The sequence below is a fragment of the Labeo rohita genome, chromosome 4, assembly GCF_022985175.1.
Source record: "Labeo rohita strain BAU-BD-2019 chromosome 4, IGBB_LRoh.1.0, whole genome shotgun sequence".
Classification (NCBI taxonomy): Eukaryota; Metazoa; Chordata; class Actinopteri; order Cypriniformes; family Cyprinidae; genus Labeo; species Labeo rohita.
Genome location: NC_066872.1, coordinates 39,135,729 through 39,159,268, shown reverse-complemented (window position 1 = coordinate 39,159,268; position 23,540 = coordinate 39,135,729). Strand labels below are relative to the sequence as shown.

At 39.1% G+C, this 23,540-nt stretch overlaps 1 protein-coding gene across 4 annotated transcripts in view; it reads left to right on the top strand.

Annotated features, from left to right (window-relative positions):
* The window catches only part of flncb (filamin C, gamma b (actin binding protein 280)), a 61,658-nt gene that overhangs the window by 32,061 nt on the left and 6,057 nt on the right, over positions 1-23,540 (top strand). The window contains exons 1-34 of one of the 4 annotated variants that reach the window (XM_051108626.1): positions 127-272; positions 809-932; positions 3,341-3,478; positions 3,558-3,684; positions 3,990-4,126; positions 4,399-4,592; positions 4,670-4,783; positions 5,153-5,296; positions 5,554-5,677; positions 5,779-5,939; positions 6,018-6,108; positions 6,196-6,365; positions 6,474-6,591; positions 6,674-6,936; positions 8,623-9,220; positions 9,303-9,476; positions 10,550-10,712; positions 11,435-11,595; positions 11,827-11,994; positions 12,858-12,981; positions 13,084-13,240; positions 14,645-14,834; positions 14,942-14,965; positions 15,155-15,402; positions 16,739-16,831; positions 17,441-17,542; positions 17,655-17,793; positions 17,880-18,008; positions 18,097-18,270; positions 19,793-19,954; positions 20,509-20,712; positions 22,221-22,373; positions 22,623-22,745; positions 23,140-23,385. In XM_051108626.1, coding sequence (XP_050964583.1) covers positions 896-932; positions 3,341-3,478; positions 3,558-3,684; positions 3,990-4,126; positions 4,399-4,592; positions 4,670-4,783; positions 5,153-5,296; positions 5,554-5,677; positions 5,779-5,939; positions 6,018-6,108; positions 6,196-6,365; positions 6,474-6,591; positions 6,674-6,936; positions 8,623-9,220; positions 9,303-9,476; positions 10,550-10,712; positions 11,435-11,595; positions 11,827-11,994; positions 12,858-12,981; positions 13,084-13,240; positions 14,645-14,834; positions 14,942-14,965; positions 15,155-15,402; positions 16,739-16,831; positions 17,441-17,542; positions 17,655-17,793; positions 17,880-18,008; positions 18,097-18,270; positions 19,793-19,954; positions 20,509-20,712; positions 22,221-22,373; positions 22,623-22,745; positions 23,140-23,385 — 5,350 coding nt within the window. In that variant the 5' untranslated portion in view covers positions 127-272; positions 809-895. Of the gene's footprint in view, positions 1-71; positions 273-808; positions 933-3,340; positions 3,479-3,557; positions 3,685-3,989; positions 4,127-4,398; positions 4,593-4,669; positions 4,784-5,152; positions 5,297-5,553; positions 5,678-5,778; positions 5,940-6,017; positions 6,109-6,195; positions 6,366-6,473; positions 6,592-6,673; positions 6,937-8,622; positions 9,221-9,302; positions 9,477-10,549; positions 10,713-11,434; positions 11,596-11,826; positions 11,995-12,857; positions 12,982-13,083; positions 13,241-14,644; positions 14,835-14,941; positions 14,966-15,154; positions 15,403-16,738; positions 16,832-17,440; positions 17,543-17,654; positions 17,794-17,879; positions 18,009-18,096; positions 18,271-19,792; positions 19,955-20,508; positions 20,713-22,220; positions 22,374-22,622; positions 22,746-23,139; positions 23,386-23,540 lie in introns of those variants that run through there. The other 3 variants (XM_051108624.1, XM_051108625.1, XM_051108628.1) reach the window with 3 other exon arrangements.

Below are 23,540 nucleotides of genomic sequence, written 5' to 3'. Positions count from 1 at the left end.
AATGATACCACTTGCTGTTTGCTCAGCAAAGACTAGAGTTAAAGACCCTCATGTTATTTGTGACTCCTCAGGTGCGGGAGCAGGTGATGTCGGTGTGATCATTGTGGACTCTCAGGGCCGCAGAGACACAGTGGAGATCATTCTGGAAAACAAAGGCGACAGTGTTTTCCGCTGCACATACGGCCCTATTTTGGAGGGCCCTCATACTATATATGTGACATTCGCTGGCCAGCAGATACCCAGAAGCCCTTTCACTGTCCACATCTCAGAGGGTGAGACCAATGTCTTCACTTTGAGATCTTAATTCCTTAAATATGTTCATAAGTTAGACACCCTGCGGAGTCCTTTTGTGGTTACATTATAATTTAACGCCAAAGCTGGTAATGCACCAAGAAAACAACAAGTGTGATTTGACCTGAGTCTTCGACTTCGTTGTTTTTTGCTGCATTAAAAGCATGTTTTTTATAAAACGTCTTCTGCCCCTGCTGTAAAGACCAGCTTAGACCAGCTGTTGAAAACAAAGATACCCAAAAGATAAATTTCAGTTCGCTGGTCTTTTCAGCTGTGGCATTTTGCACCTAAAAAGCTTATTTTCCCCTGCTAATGAGTTTAGAGTTGTTTGATTGACAGCATGCTAATATTGGACAACTCCCAGAGAGACCTGCTTTCTGTGGCATTGACTGAGACCAGGTTGTTTGGTTTTGAGCTCCGTTTGCTCACTGCTCCAGGGGTCCACCACCCTCCCGATGATGACGAAACGCTTTATTGTGTTTCCTCTCTCCTCTTTCGCCTGTGTGTGTCGTTCTAGCTCCTCCGAGCGGCCGGCAGATCGGCTCCCCCGGTTCACATAATCCCTCAGTCTATACGCACGCCGCCCTCAGAAAAGGCCAAGAAAATGCCTCCCCCAACACCACCCAAACCCAGGCGACCAAGTTAGTACGGGCCACCCGGGGGGCGTGGCAGATGCCTGCTCGAGCTTGGTCCCCTCCCTCCTGTCTCCTCTCCTCCTCACCCTGGATGTGTCCTCTCTCGGGCACGCCACCTCTGGCTCGTTGGCATGCGCTGGCGCTTTGCCCCACTGGGGCAGCTAAAATCAATACGAAGCTCAGATAGAGACAGGAAGTGATGGGATGAAAGTGTGTGTGAGTAAGTGAGAGTGTGAATGAAAATAAGAGGAAGTTTAGACAAGTGTTGCGAATGCTGCTGCTGGTCTTGTTTTAACCGATGCAGAAAAAGAGCCACCGTTCAGTGGTGGGACTGGACGATCACTTAACAGACGCTCAGCGCATCAGGATTGCTTTTGATTGGATTCGGCTAATATTTATAATTAAGTAATAATTTTGAATTTAACAAATTTAACCAAGTCATATTATTAATTATTTAAAAAATATTAATGAAATAAATTAACAAAGTAACAAACTGGTTTAAATTAGGGCTGAAGATGTTAATCAATCAAAATAATAAACTATACATTTTATTTTATTTTATTTTATTTTAATTTTTTTATTTTAATTTTTTTTATATGTTTTGTTTTGTGTTAAATATGTGTTTAAAGGGAACCCCGGGTATTAAGACTTGTATGGCTTAATATAACGTAAATGATGTCTTTTACTGAAATATGTAGTAGAAAACCCATTAAAGATTTACGTTATTTAAAAAAATCCACTTCGTTTTATACATATTTTGGACTATGGGAGGTGCCATTCTTTCGATTACATCTAATGGTCACACTTGCACTTCCTGTTGCTATTTTTATACCGCAACACAACTTGAAAAATAAAATACTGATCCCATGCCACATTGTGTGGCTTTTGGTTGTAATTTGTAGTTGAAGGGGAACAAGAGAAGCAATGTAAGTCTTCACTGCTTTTCCTAGCGATAAGAAGAGAAGAAAAGAATGGGAAGATGACTGTGGATGAATAAAACTTCCTAAAGACCTGCGTCTTTGTTCTCTCCACTTCAGCCCTGATGCCACTGAGGGTTTTAGTCGACCACAGCTATGGAAAGAGCTTACAAATGGCAGAAACAAGAAACGCTAGATGCCATCCAGGATGTTAAACATGCCGACTCTTGGAGGAGTTTCTCAGCGTGGATTTCACTCGATATCCAGGCCATTTAGACTCCTGTAAGCTTTTTCAGTAGCTGTGCTCATCGTATCAGTATTTCATTTTCTGAGTTGTGTTTCAGTAAAAATAGCAACAGGTAGTGACAGTAGCTCACAGAGTGCAGCCATTTGACATAATCGAAATAATGGCATCCCCCATAGTCCAAAATATGTATAAAACAATGTGGATTTTTTAAATAATGAAAATTTTTCATTGGTTTTCTACTACATATTTCAGTGAGAGACATCATTTACATTATATTAAGCCATACAAGTCTTTAATGTATCATATCAGCCCTTGTTTAAATTATTCACTTTAACCCAAACTGACATTGGATCTATTTCACACCTACAATTTTTAAACCACATTCTAAATCTAAAATTCAAATTGCCAGATCTACTTGGCATCAAAGAGCCAATGTCTGAGTGACCGTCTGGGTGTGTAATACAGTCATCTTCATCTCAGAGATCATCATCCTCATCCCATCATTCTCATCATGATCGTTATAATCATCTTCTCGGCAGTTGCTCGATTTGCCCGTGTCGCTCTATAAATACTAACTCAGAGAATGGGAATGCTTTGATTGTCTATCTTAACATGACTTTCCTTAACTGAAATACACAATAAAATAACTTTACCTCATTAAGTGTTCAATTAACACTGTTATTTACCTTGTAGACTTTTGTCTGCTTTTTTATGCACTCATGGAAGAAACAGATACTGGAAGAAGCAATTGTTTGATCAGTTCTGAGAAAGCACTTAGGACTTAGCCAGACTGCTTTAATAGGCATTTTATTGTTCTAACAGAGCTCATTAGTCAACTTAGTGTTAAACACCAAACCCCAACAGTAAGCCACATATTTAAAAAAAATGTTTTATTCAAGCAGAAGTTTGGTTATATCCTTAACAGCTGGTTCTTGTATCTAACTGCAAATATTGTGTTTATTTTAAGCCTTTTTATAAGCTCTGATCAGCTTGCCTGTAGTTTTCATTATAGTGCTCTCGCTACATTCCTAATGGGGTCTTTATGAGATTACTAATTGCTTTGTCATAGACTTTTAAGGGAAACATTCTTTCTTGGGTTGTTCTTCATTGCTCGTACCTTTGGCTGGGTCCATATGCATAACTAACTTTGACAACTTCATCTACTGTACATTCATGTGTGTACGAATCTTTTTCGCCTTTGTACGTGCTACCTTGTGAGATCAAGAATAACCACTCTTTCCTCTTTGTAGCGAGCAACCCAAATGCTTGTCGGGCCATTGGGCGAGGTCTGCAGCCCAAGGGTGTGCGTGTGAAAGAGGTGGCTGACTTTAAGGTGTACACGAAGGGAGCAGGCAGTGGAGAACTACGTGTTCAAGTCAAAGGGCCAAGTATGCGTGCAGCTGTTTTGCCTGTTTTTAATCAACTTTGCATTGCAAAGTTAGTCTGAATTAAATTTTACGTTTGCAGGAGGTGGCGATGAGCCTGTGAAGGTCCAAGAGCTGGGAGACGGGGTGTATGAATGTGATTACTACCCCATCTTCACTGGAAAATACATTATCACCATTACTTGGGGTGGCCACGCCATTCCTCGCAGGTAAGGGCATTATACTGTGGTATGGAAATGTTAATTCAGAAAGATTATTTAGGACAGGGGTGCCCAAACTCAGTCCAGGAGGGCTGATGTCCTGCAGAGTTTAGCTCCAACCCCTAGGCACACCTGAACCAGCTAATCAAGCTCTTACTAGCCATGCTAGAAACTTCCAGGCAGGTGTGTTGAGGCAAGTTGGAACTAAACTCTACAGGACATCAGGCCCTCCAGGACCGAGTTTGGGCACCCCTGATCTAAGAATTATTCAGATGAACAGCCATCTCACTTATGTAACGTGTATATGTTTGTAGCCCATTTGAGGTGATCGTAAGCGAAGATGCAGGCCCTCAAAAGGTGAGGGCTTGGGGTCCAGGCCTGGAGACAGGAATGGTGGGCAAATCAGCTGATTTTGTGGTCGAGGCCATTGGCACTGAGGTTGGAACGCTAGGTAAGAATCTTCTTTAACATCACTGAGCCACTGTATCTAAGGATCTGGTGTTTATGCAGATCTTCTCGCAGAGTTTAGCTCCAACCCTAATCAAACACACGTGAACAAGCCTACCAAGGCCTTCAGGCTTACTAGAAACGTACAGGCAGGTGAGTTTGATCAAGGTTGGAGCTAAGCTGTGCAGAAAAGTGGACCTTGAGGGCTAGAGCTATCAACCCCTGGTTTATGGTGTGATAAGATGCCTAATGGTTGAAAAATCGTTCCATGCACAGGTTTCTCCATCGAAGGCCCCTCGCAGGCTAAGATAGAGTGTGATGATAAGGGGGATGGGTCTTGTGATGTTTTGTACTGGCCCACTGAGCCTGGCGACTATGCAGTCCATGTCATCTGTGATGATGAAGATATCAAAGATAGCCCCTTTATGGCCCACATACTTCCTGCAGCCAATGACGTCTTCCCTGAGAAGGTCCGCCAATAGTAATTGCACATTTGTTGGGAATAATAAACGACAGCCGTAGCTAAGCTAACTCATGTTTTATGCAGGTTAAGTGCTACGGACCCGGTCTAGAACCAACTGGGTGCATTGTAAACAAACCTGCTGAGTTTACAATCGACGCTCGTGGAGCTGGAAGAGGACATCTGCAGATTTACGCTCAGGTACATTTGGATGTTTGACAAATAGCCAGTGAAAAATGTTTTTTTTTGTTAAAAGACCATTTTTGAAGAAATGCATGTAGTTGTGTGGTGTGTCACACCATAGGACATTACGTCACACCATAGGACATTATGTCACACTAAAGAACAGAAATGGTAGTTTTATAACAACAGTTCCGTGTAGGACAAAAAAATGTTTAAAAAAATGATTTACAGCATTTTAAATAACAACAGTATTAATTATATTCATTTTTATCTTGTGGGACAGTGAAAATGCCATGTCACGTCAACAACCCATTTTCATTCAAGTCCTAGATGTCTCATGTCTCACTTCACTGGTACATAAATGCTCATGTCCATCTTTTATTCAAGGACTCAGAAGGCTTCCCCATCGACATCCAGATCACAGATAATGGAGACAGCACATATTTCTGCGTCTACATACCCACCAAACCCATCAAACACACTATCATCATCACCTGGGGAGAGGTCAACGTTCCCAACAGTCCATTCAGGGTGAGACTTCAGCCAGCTGATGACATTTTTATGTTGCTGTTTGTCAAGAACGTTCATAAAATGGATCTACAACAAACTCAGTCTTTCAATGAAAGTCCATGACCACATTTTTCCAGTGTTAGATTTCACACTTTCTATTTACACGACCATGTTAGATCATAGATTCCTTGTTGGATCATAGCTTTACAAGAACCACTGTTCTCCAAAAGCTTTCAGTTTCTAGTTTTACAGTACTCTGGTCTTTCTACATTTCTCAGGTGACTATTGGAGAAGGCAGCCACCCAGAGAACGTGAAGGTTCATGGACCAGGAGTGGAAAAGACTGGCTTGAAGGCCAACGAACCCACATACTTTACTGTGGATTGCAGTGAGGCCGGACAAGGTCAGAGCAAACACGATTGCTACTGTTATCCAAGCGTTTATAATGGTCAAATTTGGAAGTTAACCATAACTCCGCTTCTTCCATCTGTTCTGACTCTTTAGGAGATGTCAGCATTGGGATTAAGTGCGCTCCTGGCGTGGTGGGACCTGCTGAAGCAGATATTGATTTCGACATTATTAAAAATGACAACGACACTTTTACAGTGAAGTACACACCTCCTGGAGCTGGACGGTACACCATCATGGTGCTATTTGCCGATCAAGTGAGTCTCAGTTAATAATATCAAATTCTTCTCTGTGCAATTTGAGATCTATAAATGTACTTTTCAATGCATTAACAGGAAATTCCAATCAGCCCCTTCCGTATCAAAGTCGATCCATCCCATGATGCCAATAAGGTGAAAGCAGAGGGTCCTGGACTCAGCAAGACGGGTCAGTTTAAAAGTCAGTGACTGAAATTAGAAAAATAGTCTGTAAATATAACTAATCTCATCTTCATGTAATGTGTTTTTGCCACAGGTGTGGAAGTGGGCAAGCCGACCCACTTCACGATCTACACTAAAGGAGCAGGCAAGGCCACACCTGAGGTTCACTTCACCGCAGCTGGGAAAGGAGAAGCCGTCAGTGACTTTGAGATCATTGATAACCATGACTATTCTTTCACTGTGCGTTACACTGCATTGCAGCAGGTGAGACACTCAAGCACTAGGTTGTGGTTCATATAAACGGACACCATGAGGTCACATGATATTACGATATTACAAATCTTGCTCAGTCCTGTTTGTTTTGTGATTCAGGGTAACATGAGCATATCTGTATGCCATGGTGGTGACCCCATCCCCAAAAGCCCTTTTACCATCTCTGTTGCTCCTCCTTTGGATCTCAACAAGGTCAAAGTTCAAGGACTCAACAACAGTAAGTCCACAACAGTTTATGTGTGGAATGAAATTTTGTTTTGATTGTATTTATTTGACATATTTTGTGTGTCTGTGTTTAGAAGTGGATGTAGGGAAAGATGAGGAGTTTACCATTAATACACGTGGAGCGGGAGGTCAAGGAAAGCTGGACGTCAAGATCACCTCACCTTCTCGTCGGCCAATCCCGTGCAAGGTTGAATCCGGAGCATCCAATGAGGTGCACACCGTTAAGTACATTCCTCCAGAAGAGGGGCCCTACAAAGTGGACATCAGCTATGATGGAAACCCAGTGCCTGGAAGTCCTTTCACGGTGGAGGGAGTGATGCCTCCAGATCCCTCAAAGGTAGGAGTCACAAATAGGACTATTTCTCAAACTGGGAAGATGAAGATAAAACTCTCCATATGAGGAGAAACATGGAATGCATTTTAGGAGCAGCCAGAGAAATTGGACTGTACCGTGCAATCCTTACCTCACAAATCAGAAAGACTTACAGAGAGTTTACGAGCCACTAAGCAGAGTCAGAATGTTCTACTAAACTAAAGCCAGATTTTGTAAAACAACATTTCTTGATCCTCAGTGCAAATTTTCCTGTTTGAAGAAGTTAATTCCAGGAACGCTGATTCCAAAGTCAACTAATTTAATTTTATTTTTGTTTCTCTCGAGGCTGAGGGTTTTTCTTCTCCTTAAGCCAGATGCTCTAGGTTGTTTATGCGTTGTGTCAGTGAAGAAGCCATTTAGTCATTGTGGGAAATTATTACAGGACAAGTTGTGTTTAATTAATCTGTCAAGGAAAGGTGAACTCAAATGTAGTGTGCCAAACAAGGTACTACATCCACATGTGGAATGACTGTTCCATTCTCTGTCACTGGGCTGAGGTCTGACGGAGAAACATTAGGTAGTTTGTCTGTTCATTAATGAAACCGATACAAATCTCTGACCATAAATGGATAGAGATGATGAAGGCCGTCCGGCTTTGAAAAATGTTGGACTGTCCTCTAGTACTGTTGAAGCGTGTTGGACTGTTGAATTATTTAAATTTGGATGCGCACCCAGAGTGCCCGTTTCACCTTAGATGTGCATTAATTTTTAATATCCAGAGCTCTGGAACCTATTATTCTGCTTACCACATGTACCACATGTACAGTTGAAGTCAAAAGTTTATATGTATCTTACAGAATCTGCAAAATGTTAATTGTTTTACCAAAATAAGAAGTTCATACTAAATGCATGTTATTTATTTAGTACTGACCTGAAGAAGATATTTCACATAAAGGCATTTACATATAGTCCACAAGAGAAAATAAGTTGAATTTATAAAAAGATATTTAGGCAAAATAAGAAAAATGTACATGTTCATTCTGTTCAAAAGTTTACACCCCCCGCTCTTAATGCATCGTTTTTCCTTCTGAAGCATTACTGAACATTTGAACCTTCTGTAATAGTTGCACATGAGTCCCTCAGTTGTCCTCAGTGTAAAAAGATGGATCTCAAAATCATACAGTCATTGTTGGAAAGGGTTCAAATACACAAAAATGCTGAAAAACCAAAGAATTTGTGGGACCTGAAGGATTTTTCTGAAGAAAAGCAGGCAGCTTAACTGTTCAGGACAAACAAGGGACTCATGAACAACTATCACTAAACAAAAAAACACATCTGTGAATCATTCAGGTAACAATGCATTATTATAATCAAGTGTATGTATACTTTTGAATGGGGTCATTTATGTAAATTCAACTAGTGTTTTCTCTCGTGGACTATATTTATGTAAAATACCTTATTCAGGTCAATACTAAATAAAAAATAACATGCATTTTGTATGATCCCTCTTATTTTGGTAAAATAATTAACATTTTGCAGATTCTGCAAGGTGTATGTAAACTTTTGACTTCAACCATATAATTCAGTTATAGTAAAGTATTATATTTTCTTTATAGGTTCTTTGTCTTTAATTTCTGAATATTTATTCTAATCATTTGATGTTTTTGAAATCCAGTCTTGACGGCAGTTTTGTCTTATTTTCACTTTAAGGTGCGAGCCTACGGCCCTGGCCTGAAGGGAGGTATTGTGGGTAAACCTGCTCCGTTTGCCATCGACACTAAAGGTGCAGGTACAGGGGGTCTCGGTCTGACTGTTGAGGGCCCGTGTGAAGCCAAGATTGAGTGCCAGGACAACGGAGATGGATCTTGCTCGGTGTCCTATCTGCCTACTGAGCCTGGAGAGTATTCCATCAACATCCTGTTTGCTGATGCTCACATCCCTGGATCCCCTTTCAAAGCCATGGTTCAGTCTGTTTTTGACCCCAGCAAGGTCACAGCTAGCGGGCCAGGCCTGGAGAGAGGAAAGGTCAACGAAGCGTCATCGTTCACAGTGGACTGCTCTAAAGCAGGTGAGGCGGAGCTGACCATCGAGATCATTTCAGATTCAGGAGCGCAGGCAGAGGTTCACGTCCAGAATAATAGTGATGGAACATACTCCATCACCTACATCCCTCCTTTCCACGGAATGTACACTATTACGATTAAATATGGAGGACATGCAGTGCCGAAGTTCCCCGCAAGGGTGCAAGTAGATCCTGCTCTCGATACAAGTGGAATCAAGGTCTACGGTCCAGGAGTGGAACCCAGAGGTAAGAAGCCACATTTGAATGTTCTTGTGTTTAGTACCAGTCTGTTTAGAAGTGTGCTTCAAAACCTTGTGTATTTTCACAGGGGTACTCAGAGAGGTCACTACACACTTCGTCGTTGACACTCGGGTTCACAGCAAGATGGGTGGAAACCACATCAAAGTTCGTATTGTTAACCCATCGGGTGCCAACACTGATGCATACATCACCGACAAAGGAGATGGAACTTACAGAGTGGAGTATACAGCATATGAAGATGGTAAAATAATTTTGTTGAATTGATTTTTCATTTGGATGAATCATACAAAACCTGTTAAGAACAGAGATGAATATATATTGCATTCCTTAAAAATAGGAATAATTTTAACTCATTTTAGCATATGTATTGTCCATAAGACAAGGCAAAAAAAAAAAATAATAATAATAATAATAATAATAGCAGAATATGTGACCCTGGACCACAAAACTAGTCATAAGGGTCAATTTTTTTGACAATTTTTGGTCTTTTTTTTTTTTTAAATGAAGTTCTTAGCAATGCATATTACTAATCAAAAATATATCAAAAGTTTTGATATATTTACAGTTGGAAATTTACAAAATATCTTCATTGAACATGATATTTACTTAATATCCTAATGATTTTTGGCATTAAAAAAAAATCAATAATTTTGACCCATACAAAGTATTTTTGGCTATTGCTACAAATATACCTGTGCTACTTAAGACTGGTTTTTGTGGTCCGGGGTCACACATTATTAATACACTTTGGATTGACGTATGCTAACTGTAAATTGTATAGTTTGCATAAAGTCTGTAATTTTCTCACTTAATGCTGACTGAAACCAGCCTGTGTGTTCGCCCCAGTCTTCATTAATTTAACAGGCCATGTTGGCATTTCTTCTGAACTGAACCTCCCTTTTCTCCCTGAGAATCATGGGACAAACACACACACACACACACACACACACACACACTCAGAGCTGTCTTTTATTCTGAGCACGGCGGCTGTATTGATCGTTCCGTGTAGAGGTCAGTGTCGTAAGATGGAAATTCATTCATTGTTCATTGTGTTTTCAGCAGAGACTGCTGATGTCTGTTTTCCCATGATGCCTTGATAATATTCCATCACAAGTATCGATTGAGAGAGAGAGGGAGAGATAAAAGCAGTCCCTCTTCATATGTCCACACTTCCTAGGCAGTTCTTAGACAGAACAAGATGTACTGAGGCGCTGTTAAAGTCAGCCAGTCAGATTAGAGCTTGCCAGAATGAGAAAGTACTTCCAGAATTGTATTTATAAATGAAAGAGTGCTGTTATTTTTGTCTTTGTCCAGGCGTGCATCTGATAGAGGTTCTGTATGATGACGTACCTGTGCCCAAGAGCCCGTTTAGGGTGGCGGTAACCGAAGGTTGTGATCCCAGCCGTGTACGTGCCTACGGTCCTGGTCTGGAAGAGGGTCTGGTTAACAAACCCAACCGCTTCACTGTGGAGACCAGGTACGTATTTCAATGAAAACCTGCTGTTAAACATAAACATGTTCTGGAATGGGCTCATTTGGAAACAATGAGTCAAAAACATGAAATGCCATATATAAGCTATTGTTTTATGTAATAGCAGATAATTTTTAAGGAAAAGAGTGAACCCTAAAGTTGAAAATAGAGCAGTGAACCCCATATGTGACCCCGGACCAGTCATAAGTAGCACAAGTGTATTTGTAGCAATAGCCAAAAATACATTGTATGGGTCAAAATGATACATTTTTCTTTTATGACAAAAAATAAGTAGGATATTAAATAAAGATCATGTTCCATGAAGATATTTTATAAATTTCCTACTGTAAATGTATCAAACTTAATTTTTGATTAGTAATATGCATTGCTAACAACTTTATTTGGACAACTTTGAAGGTGATTTTCTCAATATTTAGATTTTTTTGCACCCTCCGATTCCAGATTTTCAAATAGTTGTATCTCGGCCAAATATTGTCCTATCCTAACAAACCATACATCAATGGAAAGCTTATTTATTCAGTAAATCTCAATTTAAACAAATAGACCCTTAAGTTTTGTGTTCCAGGGTCACATATAAAGAATTTTAGTGTAAAACAAATCTAGTTTACTAGTTTAAACCTGTGTTTACATGCTTTACATGACTGGATATGAACAGGGCTTATGTTAACTTATGTTTTCTCCCATGTCTGTGTTTTCCTCTCTTTCAGGGGTGCTGGCACGGGTGGTCTTGGATTGGCCATCGAGGGTCCATCAGAAGCTAAGATGTCTTGTAAAGATAACAAAGATGGCAGCTGCAGCGTAGAATATATTCCTTTCACTCCTGGAGAATATGATGTCAACATCACTTTTGGAGGTCTGCCGATCCCAGGTATGATGTAATTTCCTTCTGACTCATTTCATGACTTGTTTCTAAGTGAACTCAACACACTAATTATGCATTGACATTGAATTTCAGCACTTTGAGAATATGAGAGTGTTAAGACATTTGGAAGCAAATGACCATGACAGTTTGATTTAATGCTTGAATATTTCATAGCTCAGGTCTGTTTTAGCATTTTTGAAGGAAAAATGTAGCTGTACAATTTCTGTGGATTTTTAGGTAGCCCATTCAGGGTGCCTGTGAGGGAGCTGGTGGATCCTAGTAAGGTGAAGTGTTCTGGTCCCGGTCTGGGAAGTGGAGTAAGAGCCCACGTCCCTCAAACTTTCACCGTGGATTGCAGCAAAGCTGGACTCGCCCCACTGGAGGTGCTGCTGTATGGACCTACAGGTAAAAATAGACTGAAAAATGCACAGAGAGTTTGGACATGTAGTGTAAGCGCAATTCAGGTTTTAGAAATGTAAGTGCTAGAATTTCAGGAAGACTTACTTAAAATGTAAACAGAATATATGTACACTACCAGTCAAAAATTCCACGTTTTTTAAAAGAAGTCTCTTCTGCTGACCAAGCCTGCATTTATTTGATCCAAAGTACAGCAAAACCAGTAATATTGTGAAATATTTTTACTATTTAAAATCACTGCTTTCTATTTGAATATATATTAAAATGTAATTTATTCCCGTGATCATTACTCCAGTCTTCAGTGTCACATGATCCTTCAGAAATCATTCTAATATGCTGATTTTCTGTTCAAGAAACAGTTTGAAACAGTTGAGTACATTTTTTTTTAGGATTCTTTGATAAATTAATTTTGTTGGGGGGAAAGAAATGATAGAAATGAATGCTTTTATTTAGCAAGGATGCTTTAAATTGATCAAAAGTGATGATAAAGACATTTTATAATGACAAAAGATTTATTTTAAAGCCTTGGTGAGCGTAAGAGACTTCATTTAACACATTAAAAACAATTCACTGACCCCTGATTTTTGAACAGTTGTGTACGTTAAAAATGCAAATCATATTTACGTTATAAATGACTGTGCAAAAGGACAAAAAAAAACATAGCTATAATTCCACGTTTGTGCATAAGGTTGTGATGCCCTTGAAAATGATATACTGGTACTGTAAAAAGTCCCAGATTTGCATTCACTAATGTCCATATGAAGCCTGCAGACACATTCATCAAGAGTGTTTTACAGTTGTCTAGACTAGATGACAGACATGCAGAGAGATCAACTGTGTTGTTATTCTAGGCATGACCGAGCCGGTGAATATCACAGATAACGGTGATGGCACACACACGGTGATCTACACTCCTGCTAAAGATGGACCGTACACTGTGTGTGTCAAATATGCAGACCAAGAAGTGCCACGCAGGTGAGCGGGCTGCTTAAAGTATTAATAAACTCTTAATATTAATGAGGCGAATGACTATGACCAAAATCTAGTTCATTACTAACATCTTTTCTTCTGTTTCAGTCCATTTAAGATCAAGGTGTTGCCCGCTCATGATGCCAGTAAAGTCCGTGCCAGTGGCCCCGGCCTAAACGCTTCCGGCGTTCCCGCCAGCCTGCCGGTGGAGTTCACCATCGATGCCCGTGACGCAGGCGAGGGTCTTCTCACTGTACAGATACTGGTGAGTGGCATCAGCACTCACCTTCTTTTTTGACATGTTTTAAGACACAGGTGATCACATGTGCTTTAACGGCCACTGTCCCCCCCCTCCGCTTCCCTCTGCCCTGACCTCTGACCCCTTCCCTGCTGTCGCTGTAGGGTCCGGATGGGTGCAGGCAGGAGGCCTCTGTGTTTGTGGAGGACTGGGGTAGGAGGGTGTGGGAGAACCACATTGTAAAGGGCACCATCCCCTTCCATATTCTTAGGAAAGGATGTGTAAGGCGGCCCCTCCTTTCGGCCTCCTCTGGTTGTTATAACTCACCATGTCTGGCGTCCCTCCCATTAGCCTTGGGCCCCTAAGCGCTCATGGTCCGTCCCCTTGCTACTGAACTCCCTACCCCAGTTCCCCTGCTCCTTTGGCTGCTTTTCTCCTTCATTTATTCCCTAGTTCCATATTTATTCCCTAATAATGCCTTGGTTTTTTGTCTGTTTATTTTATACAGTTGAGGTCAAAATTTTACATACACCTTGCAGAATCCGCAAAATGTTAATATTTTACCAAAATAAGAGGGGTCATACAACATGTATGTTATTTTTTATTTAGTACTGACCTGAATAAGATTAATATACATTTTTTTTACATTCAGGTAACAACACAGTATTGAGAATCAAGTGTATGTAAACTTTTGAACAGGGTCATTTTTATAAATTCAACTATTATTTTCTCTTGTGAACTATATGCAAGCATCTTTTATGTGAAATATCTTATTCAGGTCTGTACTAAATAAAAAATAGCATCCAGTTAGTACAATCCCTCATATTTTGGTAAAATAATTAACATTTTGCAGATTCTGCAAGATGCATGTAAAATTTTGACCTCAACTGTATATACCACATACCACAAGTCCCAGAAGTGACTTTTCTTAAGCGTGGTTCTTGTTTTGTTTTATAATCATACTACTTTCCATTCTTAAAAGAAAGGGAGAAAACTTCACTCAAACCTAAACTAGTATTATCCCAAACACATGCACACATGCAAAAGCATCCAAAAACATCTTTGTCTTGCACAAAAGTGCCGTTTTTGAATGTAAGAGTGAACCTTTCTCCCAAGCAGCCATACTTGATCATTTTGTACCAGTCAAGGGGACTTGATACCCTTAATGTTGCCCCCTAGTGGTCTCTGTGGACTGACCTGTCATTAGATTTAGGCTAAAACCCTACATGTGGTTTTCCACTACATGACTAACAGTCAGAGATGCTTGCCATGTAGTCTGTATGAGGAATATTAAATTTATTTCAGCAACTTTATCGTATTCAAATGAGAAATAGGATTTCTATATGCAGGCTCACAAGAGCGTGTGAATATATAGACACACATACACACTAATTTGCACTGACACACTTTAACAACTCATTCGTTTTGCAGGACCCGGAAGGAAAACCAAAGAAAGCCAACATTCGAGATAACAGAGACGGAACATACACTGTGTCCTACGTCCCAGATATGACAGGTCGCTACACTATTACAATCAAATATGGTGGAGATGAGATTCCATACTCACCCTACCGTATACATGCACTGCCCAGTGGAGATGCCAGCAAATGCCTTGTGACAGGTAAGTTGTGAATGTCTACGTTACGCATGTCTATTTGACTTATTGCTTCATTAAAATGCCATCTCAGCATGATCATGAATTCTAACAGCTTTTTTGTTGATTTGCAGTGTCGATTGGTGGACACGGACTGGGTAAGTTTTTTGAATACATCATTTACAGCACCTATATTGAACTTTGCAAACCTTTAATGTGCAGTAGGAGCAGTTTTGGCCGCTCTTTGACATTGAGATGAATATCAAAAAGTGGCCTAGTGTGCATGAATTCACTTTATAACTCTGAATGGTTTAGTAAAATAGCTTTATTGTGATTGCCATGGACAGGCTCTGGGCTCGGACCCACTATTCAAATCGGCGAGGAGACTGTTATCACTGTGGATGCAAAGGCTGCTGGGAAGGGCAAGGTCACCTGCAAAGTGTCCACTCCAGATGGGGCGGAGCTAGATGTGGATGTGGTGGAGAACGCAGATGGGACATTTGATATCTACTATACTGCTCCAGAACCTGGAAAATACGTCATCACTATCCGCTTTGGAGGCGAGCATATTCCCAACAGCCCCTTCCATGTGGTGGTAAGCACCTTTTGTTGCTATGCATTATGGGTAGTGATTTTTGCATTTCATAAGAATACTAAATATTTTGTGTGTGTATGTGAATGTACAATACCGTTCAAAGTCTGCATTTTTTTGATCAAATGTACAGTGAAAATTGTGAAATATTATTACAATTTAAAAACGCTTTTTTTTTAATATATTTTAAAATGTAATTTATTCCTGTGACGCAATGCTAAATTTTCGGCATTATTACTCCAGCCTTCAGTGTCACATGATCCTTCAGAAATGCTGATTTGCTGCTCAAGAAACATTTTTTATTTTTATCATGGTTGAAAACAGTTGTTCTGCCTTATGTTTTCTGCTGAAAATAAGAATTTTCCTGGATTCTGTATGAATAAAACATTCAAAATAATAATTATAATTATATAATAATAATTTAAAACAGTGTAAAAGTCTGTACTGCTGATTTTGATCAATTTGATGCATCCTTGCAGGTGCAAAATAAGTCTTTTCTGCTCATCAAAGCTGTGTTTATTTTATTAAAAAAAAAACAGTAATATTGTAAAATATTATTGCAATTTAAAAATGTTCATGTACTTTAAAATAGAATTTATTCCTGTGAGTTTTCAGCATCATTTCAGCATCATCAAGACATATTGTTAGATTTCTATTTTGAATAAATGCTGTTCTTTTTTAACTTTTTATAAAAAAAAATATATATATATCCTGAAAAAAAGTATCACAGGTTCCAAAAATAAATATTAAGTGGTTTTCTATTTTAATATACTTTAAAATAGAATTTATTCCTGTGATGCAAAGCTGAATTTTCAGCATCATTACTCAGCATCAAGCTTTAATACATATATTGTTAGAAAATATTTCTGTTTTTAATAAATGTTACTCTTTTTAACAAACAACAACAACAAAAAACACTGAAGACTGGAGTAATGGCTGATGAAAATTCAGCTTTGCATCATGGAAATAAATTATATTTTAAAGTATATTAAAAACTGTTATAACTGTACAAACTGTAATAATATTTCATATTACTTTTTCTGTATTTTGATTAAACAAATGGAACTATTATGAGCATAAGGGACTTTTTAAAAAGACATTCAAAATCTTACTGATCCCATACTTTTTTAATGCAGCTGATCATAAACAATTTCAAAATATGCCTACCAATGCATGGTGTGTTTTTACAAAATAATCATTCTCCCAAAACATTTTTGTACATCAGTGAGATGATGTTTAACTTAGCAATTCAATTCCAGTTCAGTGGGTCGAATTGAATTAGCTGCATGTCAATGTGTGTCGTGTGAAGCCCTAAACATGTGACCACCTCCTTCTCCAGGCCTCTGATACCATCCCTATAATCGAGGAACCGTGTGATAAACTACAGTTACAGCAGCCCTACGCCCCCTACCAGGGCTACACCCCTCACTGGGTACACACCACCACCCCCTAGTCATCAGATAACATCCTAAATGCTCTCTGCTCCTCTGCCTTTATCATTTCACCTTTGCATTTCATGCATCTTTGCTTAATTTCCCATGAGCTTTGCTGTTGACGTCTTTTTAACAAGTTATTGAACAGCTAGTTGGCTGATTATGCATACGCAGAGTTAATGAAGCGGTTGTTGATCTTCTATTGTAGAGGGGTTGTTTTTTGTGCTTTGCTGCTTTTATGAATTTATTTCATCTACTGCAGCCCGACCAGTTTGGGCCCTTGTCTGTTTTTCGTTTTTTCAGCCATTAACCCTTTGCATGCACTTAGATTTCTCACTGTGCTTACAGTGCAAAAGTATTCACACCCCTTCCTTTTTTCACATTTTGTTACAGTATGTTGCTGCCTTATGTTAAACTGCTTTAAATTACTTTTGCAAAGATGTTAAAAACCTGTTTTAGCTTTGCCATTATGATTTATGGAGTGTAGATTGATGTGGAAAAAGAAGTAATTTAAAGCAATTTAACATAAGGCAGCAAAATAACAAAATGTAAAAAAAAAAAAAAAATGAATGAATGAATACTTTCGCTAAAATCTCTTTCTCCTTTAGGCCACAGAGGAACCAATCACTGCTGTGGATGCCATGGAGCCAATGCTCCGCCCATTCAATCTGGTCATTCCATTTACTGTGCAAAAGGGGGAGATTACAGGTATTTTAATTAAATTAAATGACTGAATCAAATTATTAGAGGTGTGCATCTTTTTCACAAACGCCTACAGAGTTCTGTATTTGAAAAGATGGCATTTTGTCTTTTTTTCAGGGTGAGGTACGTATGCCCTCTGGTAAGACCGCTCGCCCCCACATCACTGATAACAAAGACGGGACGGTGACAGTCAAATACGCCCCAACCGAAAAGGGCCTGCATGAGATGGACATCAAATATGATGGAAATCACATACCAGGTATTAAAACAATAAGACTTTTGTATACATAAGTCTATAAATTTAATGATTATGCTTATAAATTTCTTTTTAATATCTCCCCACAGGAAGTCCACTGCAGTTCTATGTGGATGCCATTAACAGCGGGCATGTGAATGCCTACGGCCCCGGTCTGAGTCACGGCATGGTCAACAAACCCGCCACCTTCACTATCGTCACAAAGGACGCTGGAGAAGGTAATACACACACAACAAGCTTGGCAGCTTCACAGTCACATCGCAATAGACTTCTGACTTCCCACACTGCTCTCTCATCTTCCCTCAGGAGGTCTGTCTTTGGCAGTGGAAGGCCCCTCTAAGGCAGAGATCAGCTGTAAGGATAATAAAGATGGCACCTGCACTGTGTCCTACCTGCCAACGGCCCCGGGAGACTATAATATAATCGTCAAGTTCGATGACAAGCACATCGCTGGAAGCCCCTTTACAGCCAAGATCACAGGTAGGCGTTTGTATATGCCCAAATATGGGTATGTGTAAGAGAGAGAAAGGATGAACAAGAGAGGGCAAACTTATGTCTCTCCATAATGTCTACGAATCACTAAATTAGCTGGCGTGTGTTTATGTGTGTGCGTGTGCCTTCACACCTGGAGAATTGAACCACATCTGAAGTGTTTCTAAAAGTAGGAGCCACTTCCTGAGAGTTTTTAGAAACAGGAAGCAGCTGTTTCCCCCTCCTTTAGTCTCACTCTCACTTTGCCCCCTTACAACACTGCTCTCCGCAACGGAACTGGGGTTGCACCCGCACAGTAAATGTTTATTTTTAATAACTGGATCATTTTTGTTATATATATATATATATATATATATACATGTATACACATACATACTCCCGTTAAAAGTTTTGGGATCAATACGATTTTTAATGTTTTGTAAAGACGTCTTTTCTGCTTATCAAGCCTGCATTTATTTGATTAAAAATACTGAAAAAATGGTAATATTGTGAAATATTATTGTGATTTAAAATAGTGGTTTTCTATTTTAAGATACTTTAAAAGATAATTCATTCCTGTGATGCAAAGCTGCATTTTTAGCATCATTACTCTTCAGTCTTCAGTGTCACATGATCCTTCAGAGATCATTGTAGAATGCTGATTTATTATCAGTTTTGGAAACAGTTGTGCTGCTTAATATTTTTTTCGGAATCTATGGTACTTTTTCAGGATTCATTGATGAATAAAACATTAAAACGAACAGCACTGATTTAAAATATAAATCTTTTGTAACAGTATACACTACCGTTCAAAGTTTGGGGTCAGTAAATGTTTTTTTTTTCTTTCTTTCTTTGAAAGAAATTAATACCTTTATTCAGCAAGGATGTGTTAAATTGATAACAAGTGATATTGATAACAAAACTTATATTGTTAGAAAAGATTTCAATTTTGAAAATTTTACAAAAATCACAGGTTCCAAAAAATATTGATGATGAAAATTCAGCTTTGCATCACAGAAATAAATTATATTATTTAAAAAATATATATATATATATATATATATATATATATATATATATATATATAAATCAATATATATTTTTTTGTATTTTTGGTCAAATAAATAGGCTACATTTGTAGCAATAGCCAAAAATACATTGTATTGGTCAAAATGATCGATTTTTATTTATGCCAAAAATCATTAGGATAAAGATGACGTTCCATAAAGATATTTTGTAAATTTCCTAACTTAAATATATCAAAACTTAATTTTTTATTAGTAATATGCATTGCTAAGAACTTCATTTGGACAACTTTAAATGCGATTTTCGCGTTTTTTCTTTTTGCACACTCAGATTTCAGATTTTCAAATAGTTGTATCTCAACTAAAAATTGTCCTATCCTAACAAATCATCAGCTTTCAGATGTGTAAATCTCATTTCAAAAAATTGACTGGTTGACTGGTTTTGTGGTACAGGGTCACATATATATACACATACTGTATACATTTCTGTCTCATTCTTGATAAAGGTGATGACTCCATGAGGACGTCCCAGCTGAACGTTGGCACAGCCACAGACGTGTCACTGAAGATCACAGAGACGGACCTGAGTTCCCTGACTGCTAGCATCAGAGCCCCATCTGGCAACGAGGAGCCCTGCCTGCTAAAAAGACTGCCAAACCGCCACATCGGTACGTCACTCATCAGGCCTTCCTGCACCTACATGCGTCACGGCTGAGCTGATAAAGCAGAATATAAATAAGCCAAATCACATTATTTGTGAATAGATTCAGTTACAGAGGGTTTTTAAAGACTCCACATTTTAAATTTCCAGCAGGAAGTTCAAGTAGGACTTCAATTTGAAGTTTGTGCACACCCCTGCAAACAAGATGAGTCACTTATATTTAGGCACATTTTCCCAGAAGAGAAAGACTGTGAGATTGTGAATGTAATTATAACGCTATTAGAGACTAGATAAACTCATAACAAGAAAGTCTTAGTCCTCTGACTGATGTCAGTAATCAAACACAGAAACTTTCTGATGAGGTGACGCCTCCAAAAACCTGATTTGAGACTAAGAGCTCCTTCCTGCGATTTCAAAGAGAATCGGCTATCAGCTCAGAGAACGCTTTTGATGTAATGCCAAACCCCGAAGCCTATCTTTTTTGTTGGATATGACGCTGCTTCCATAAAATACTCAATAAACCTGAACAAAGAACTTATTCCCGCTGCTTTTTGCCTTTAGGTATATCCTTCACTCCTAAAGAGGTGGGTGAGCATGTGGTCAGCGTGAAGAAAAATGGAAAACACGTGACCAACAGCCCGTTCAAGATCATGGTGGGCCAGTCTGAGATCGGAGACGCCAGTAAGGTGAAGGTGTTCGGGAAAGGCCTGATTGAAGGACACACTTTTGAAGTGGCTGAGTTCATCGTGGACACCAGAAGTGCAGGTAAACTTGTGACTTTCATTATGTACTTAAAGTGCAGTCACACTATTCTATTGAGAATGAAAATTGGACCGTGATTTGCCTGTGAAATTTAGATTTTTTTTCTTAACATTTTACAAAGCAGCTTTCAGTTGGTGAGCATGACAAATTCGTATGACCAGCTTACTGTAAATATGAGCAAAATATGCACAGGGAAAGTTTTCGCCCTTGTGCAGAACTCCCAGTCGCAAGGATTCCTGTTGAAATGAATGGAATTTGCCAACGAAATTTCACAGCGTAGTAGTAAATGTGACTGCACCTTAAGCCCAAAGTATACTTCGGTATCTTTTTGTCGCAAATGCTTAGTGTTATCTGACTTCATGTGTACATTGAAGACATAAACTCCCGACTGTGACTTTTTTCTCAGAATTGCAAGATATACACTCACAATTCTGACTTTTTTCTTGCAATTGTGAGTATATCTTACAATTCTGAATTTTTTTCTCAAATTGCAAGATATAAACTCGCAATTCTGACTTTTTTATCGCAATTGTGAGTTTATGTCTCACAATTCAGACTTTTTTTCTCCGAATTGCATGTTTGTATCTCACAATTCTGACTTTTTTTCTTACAATTGCATGTTTATATCTGGAATTCTGATTTTTTTTTTCTCAAAAATGCATTTGTATCTCATAATTCGGACTTTTTTTCTTGCAATTGCCAGTTTATGTCTTAGAATTCTAACTTTTTTTCTTGCAATTCTGAGTTTATATCTTGAAATTCTGCCTTTTTCTCACAATTGCATTTGTATTTTGCAATTCTGATTTTTTTCTTGCAATTGTGAGTTTATATCTTGCATTTCTTACTTTTTTCCTTGCAATTGCAAGTTTATATCTCGCAATTCAGATTTTTTTTCTCACAACTGCACTTATGTCTTGCAATTCTGACTTTTTTCCTCAAAAATGCATTGGTATCTTATAATTCTGACTTGGAATTCTAACTTTTTTTATTGCAATTGCGAGTATATATCTTGCAATTCAGATTTTTTTCTCGCAATTGGATTTATATCTTGCAGTTCGGATTTTTTTCTGGCAAATGCATTTATATCTCACAATTCTGACTATTTTTCTCGCAATTGTGAGTTTATATCTCGCATTTCTCACTTTTTTTGTTGCAATTGCGAGATATAAACTTTTTAATTGGACTTATTTTTTGCAATGCTGATTTTTTCCTTGCAATTGCAATTTATATCTCACAATTCGGACTTTTCTTGCAATTGCGAGTCTATATCCTGCAATTCAGACTTTTTTCTTGCAATTGTGAGTTTATCTCTTGCAATTCTGACTTTTTTCTTTACAACTACAACGTATTTTATTCAGTGGTGGAAATGGGCTTCCATACATATACTAGCGTGTGTAAAAATCAAAGTATACTTTGGTAATTATGAAAACTGGATTGATTATACAGTTGCACCACATTTCTGAACTGTATTTAATCATAAAACCCACTTGGTTCTGGTCAATATATTATAGGTTATGGAGGTCTTGGTCTGTCCATCGAGGGGCCCAGCAAAGTTGACATTAACTGTTCAGATGTGGACGATGGAACATGCAAAGTGACCTACTGCCCAACTGAACCCGGAACTTACATCATCAACATTAAATTCGCCGACCAACATGTGCCAGGTACATCACATTTGACATCATCGACACAGAATGCACTGTGTACCAAAATAATGTCACCCCAATACCCCAAAATATGTATAAAACGATGTGGATTTTTTAAATAACGTAAATCTTTCATGGGTTTCCTACTACATATTTCTGTAAGAGACATAATTTATGTTATGTTAAGCCATACCTGGGGTTCTTTTAAGGAAGATGCTTCCCTTCTGAGGTAGGCGACTCTTTTAAACTCCTTATGTTGTTCCACAGGAAGTCCATTTACAGTGAAGGTTCTGGGCGAGGGAAGAATGAAGGAGAGCATCACCAGAAAGAGGCAGGCGCCATCTATCGCCACAGTGGGCAGCACTTGCGACCTCAACCTCAAGATTCCAGGTGAGGAGAGAATGATTGACTCCTAAGGCCTAATGGGATTGTGAGGTGTCCATCAGATGCACACTTCAGAATCGTACCTGTTCTATGAATTCTGACATACTACTCGTCCCACGCTCTATTTTCACCTACTACTGTAGGCATATTCGGACGTACAGTTTTTCCCTTTTTCCACCTGTTTCCCACTGTCACACATGTCGCTTCCTGTCTCTTGAATCAGAGTGGTTCTGTATGAAACTGTTTAGAATTTAAGTTGCTTTGATATATAAAAAAAAAGAATACGGAATGTTTCCATTCCGCTTGGAAGCATGCATTTCCTGTTTCTCCTTTTCATCGCTTCCGTTCTTTCTTCCTTCTCTTTCCTTCTTCCTCTGTTTTTCGGGTTCCACATCTGTAGGGAACTGGTTTCAGATGGTGTCGGCCCAAGAGCGGCTCACCCGTACCTTCACCCGCAGCAGCCACACCTACACGCGCACCGAACGCACCGAGATCAGCAAGACCCGTGCGGGCGAGACCAAACGGGAAGTGCGGGTGGAAGAGAGTACCCAGGTGGGGGGCGACCCCTTCAGGGACGTTTTCGGTGGATTTCTGGGCAGAGAGAGCCTGGGACCCTTCAGCAGCGGCCAGGGCCGACAATCAGAGGGTGTGTGTGTGTGTTTGTGTGTGTTGATTGCTGGTTTAAAGGAATATTTCAGGTGCTAAATGAATGAACTCTCCCAGAATATTGTTCTAAACTGAGGGTTAGTAATTGCTAACAGAACTATTACTTCAAGTTTTGCAGCTCTTACAAGTTTCTGT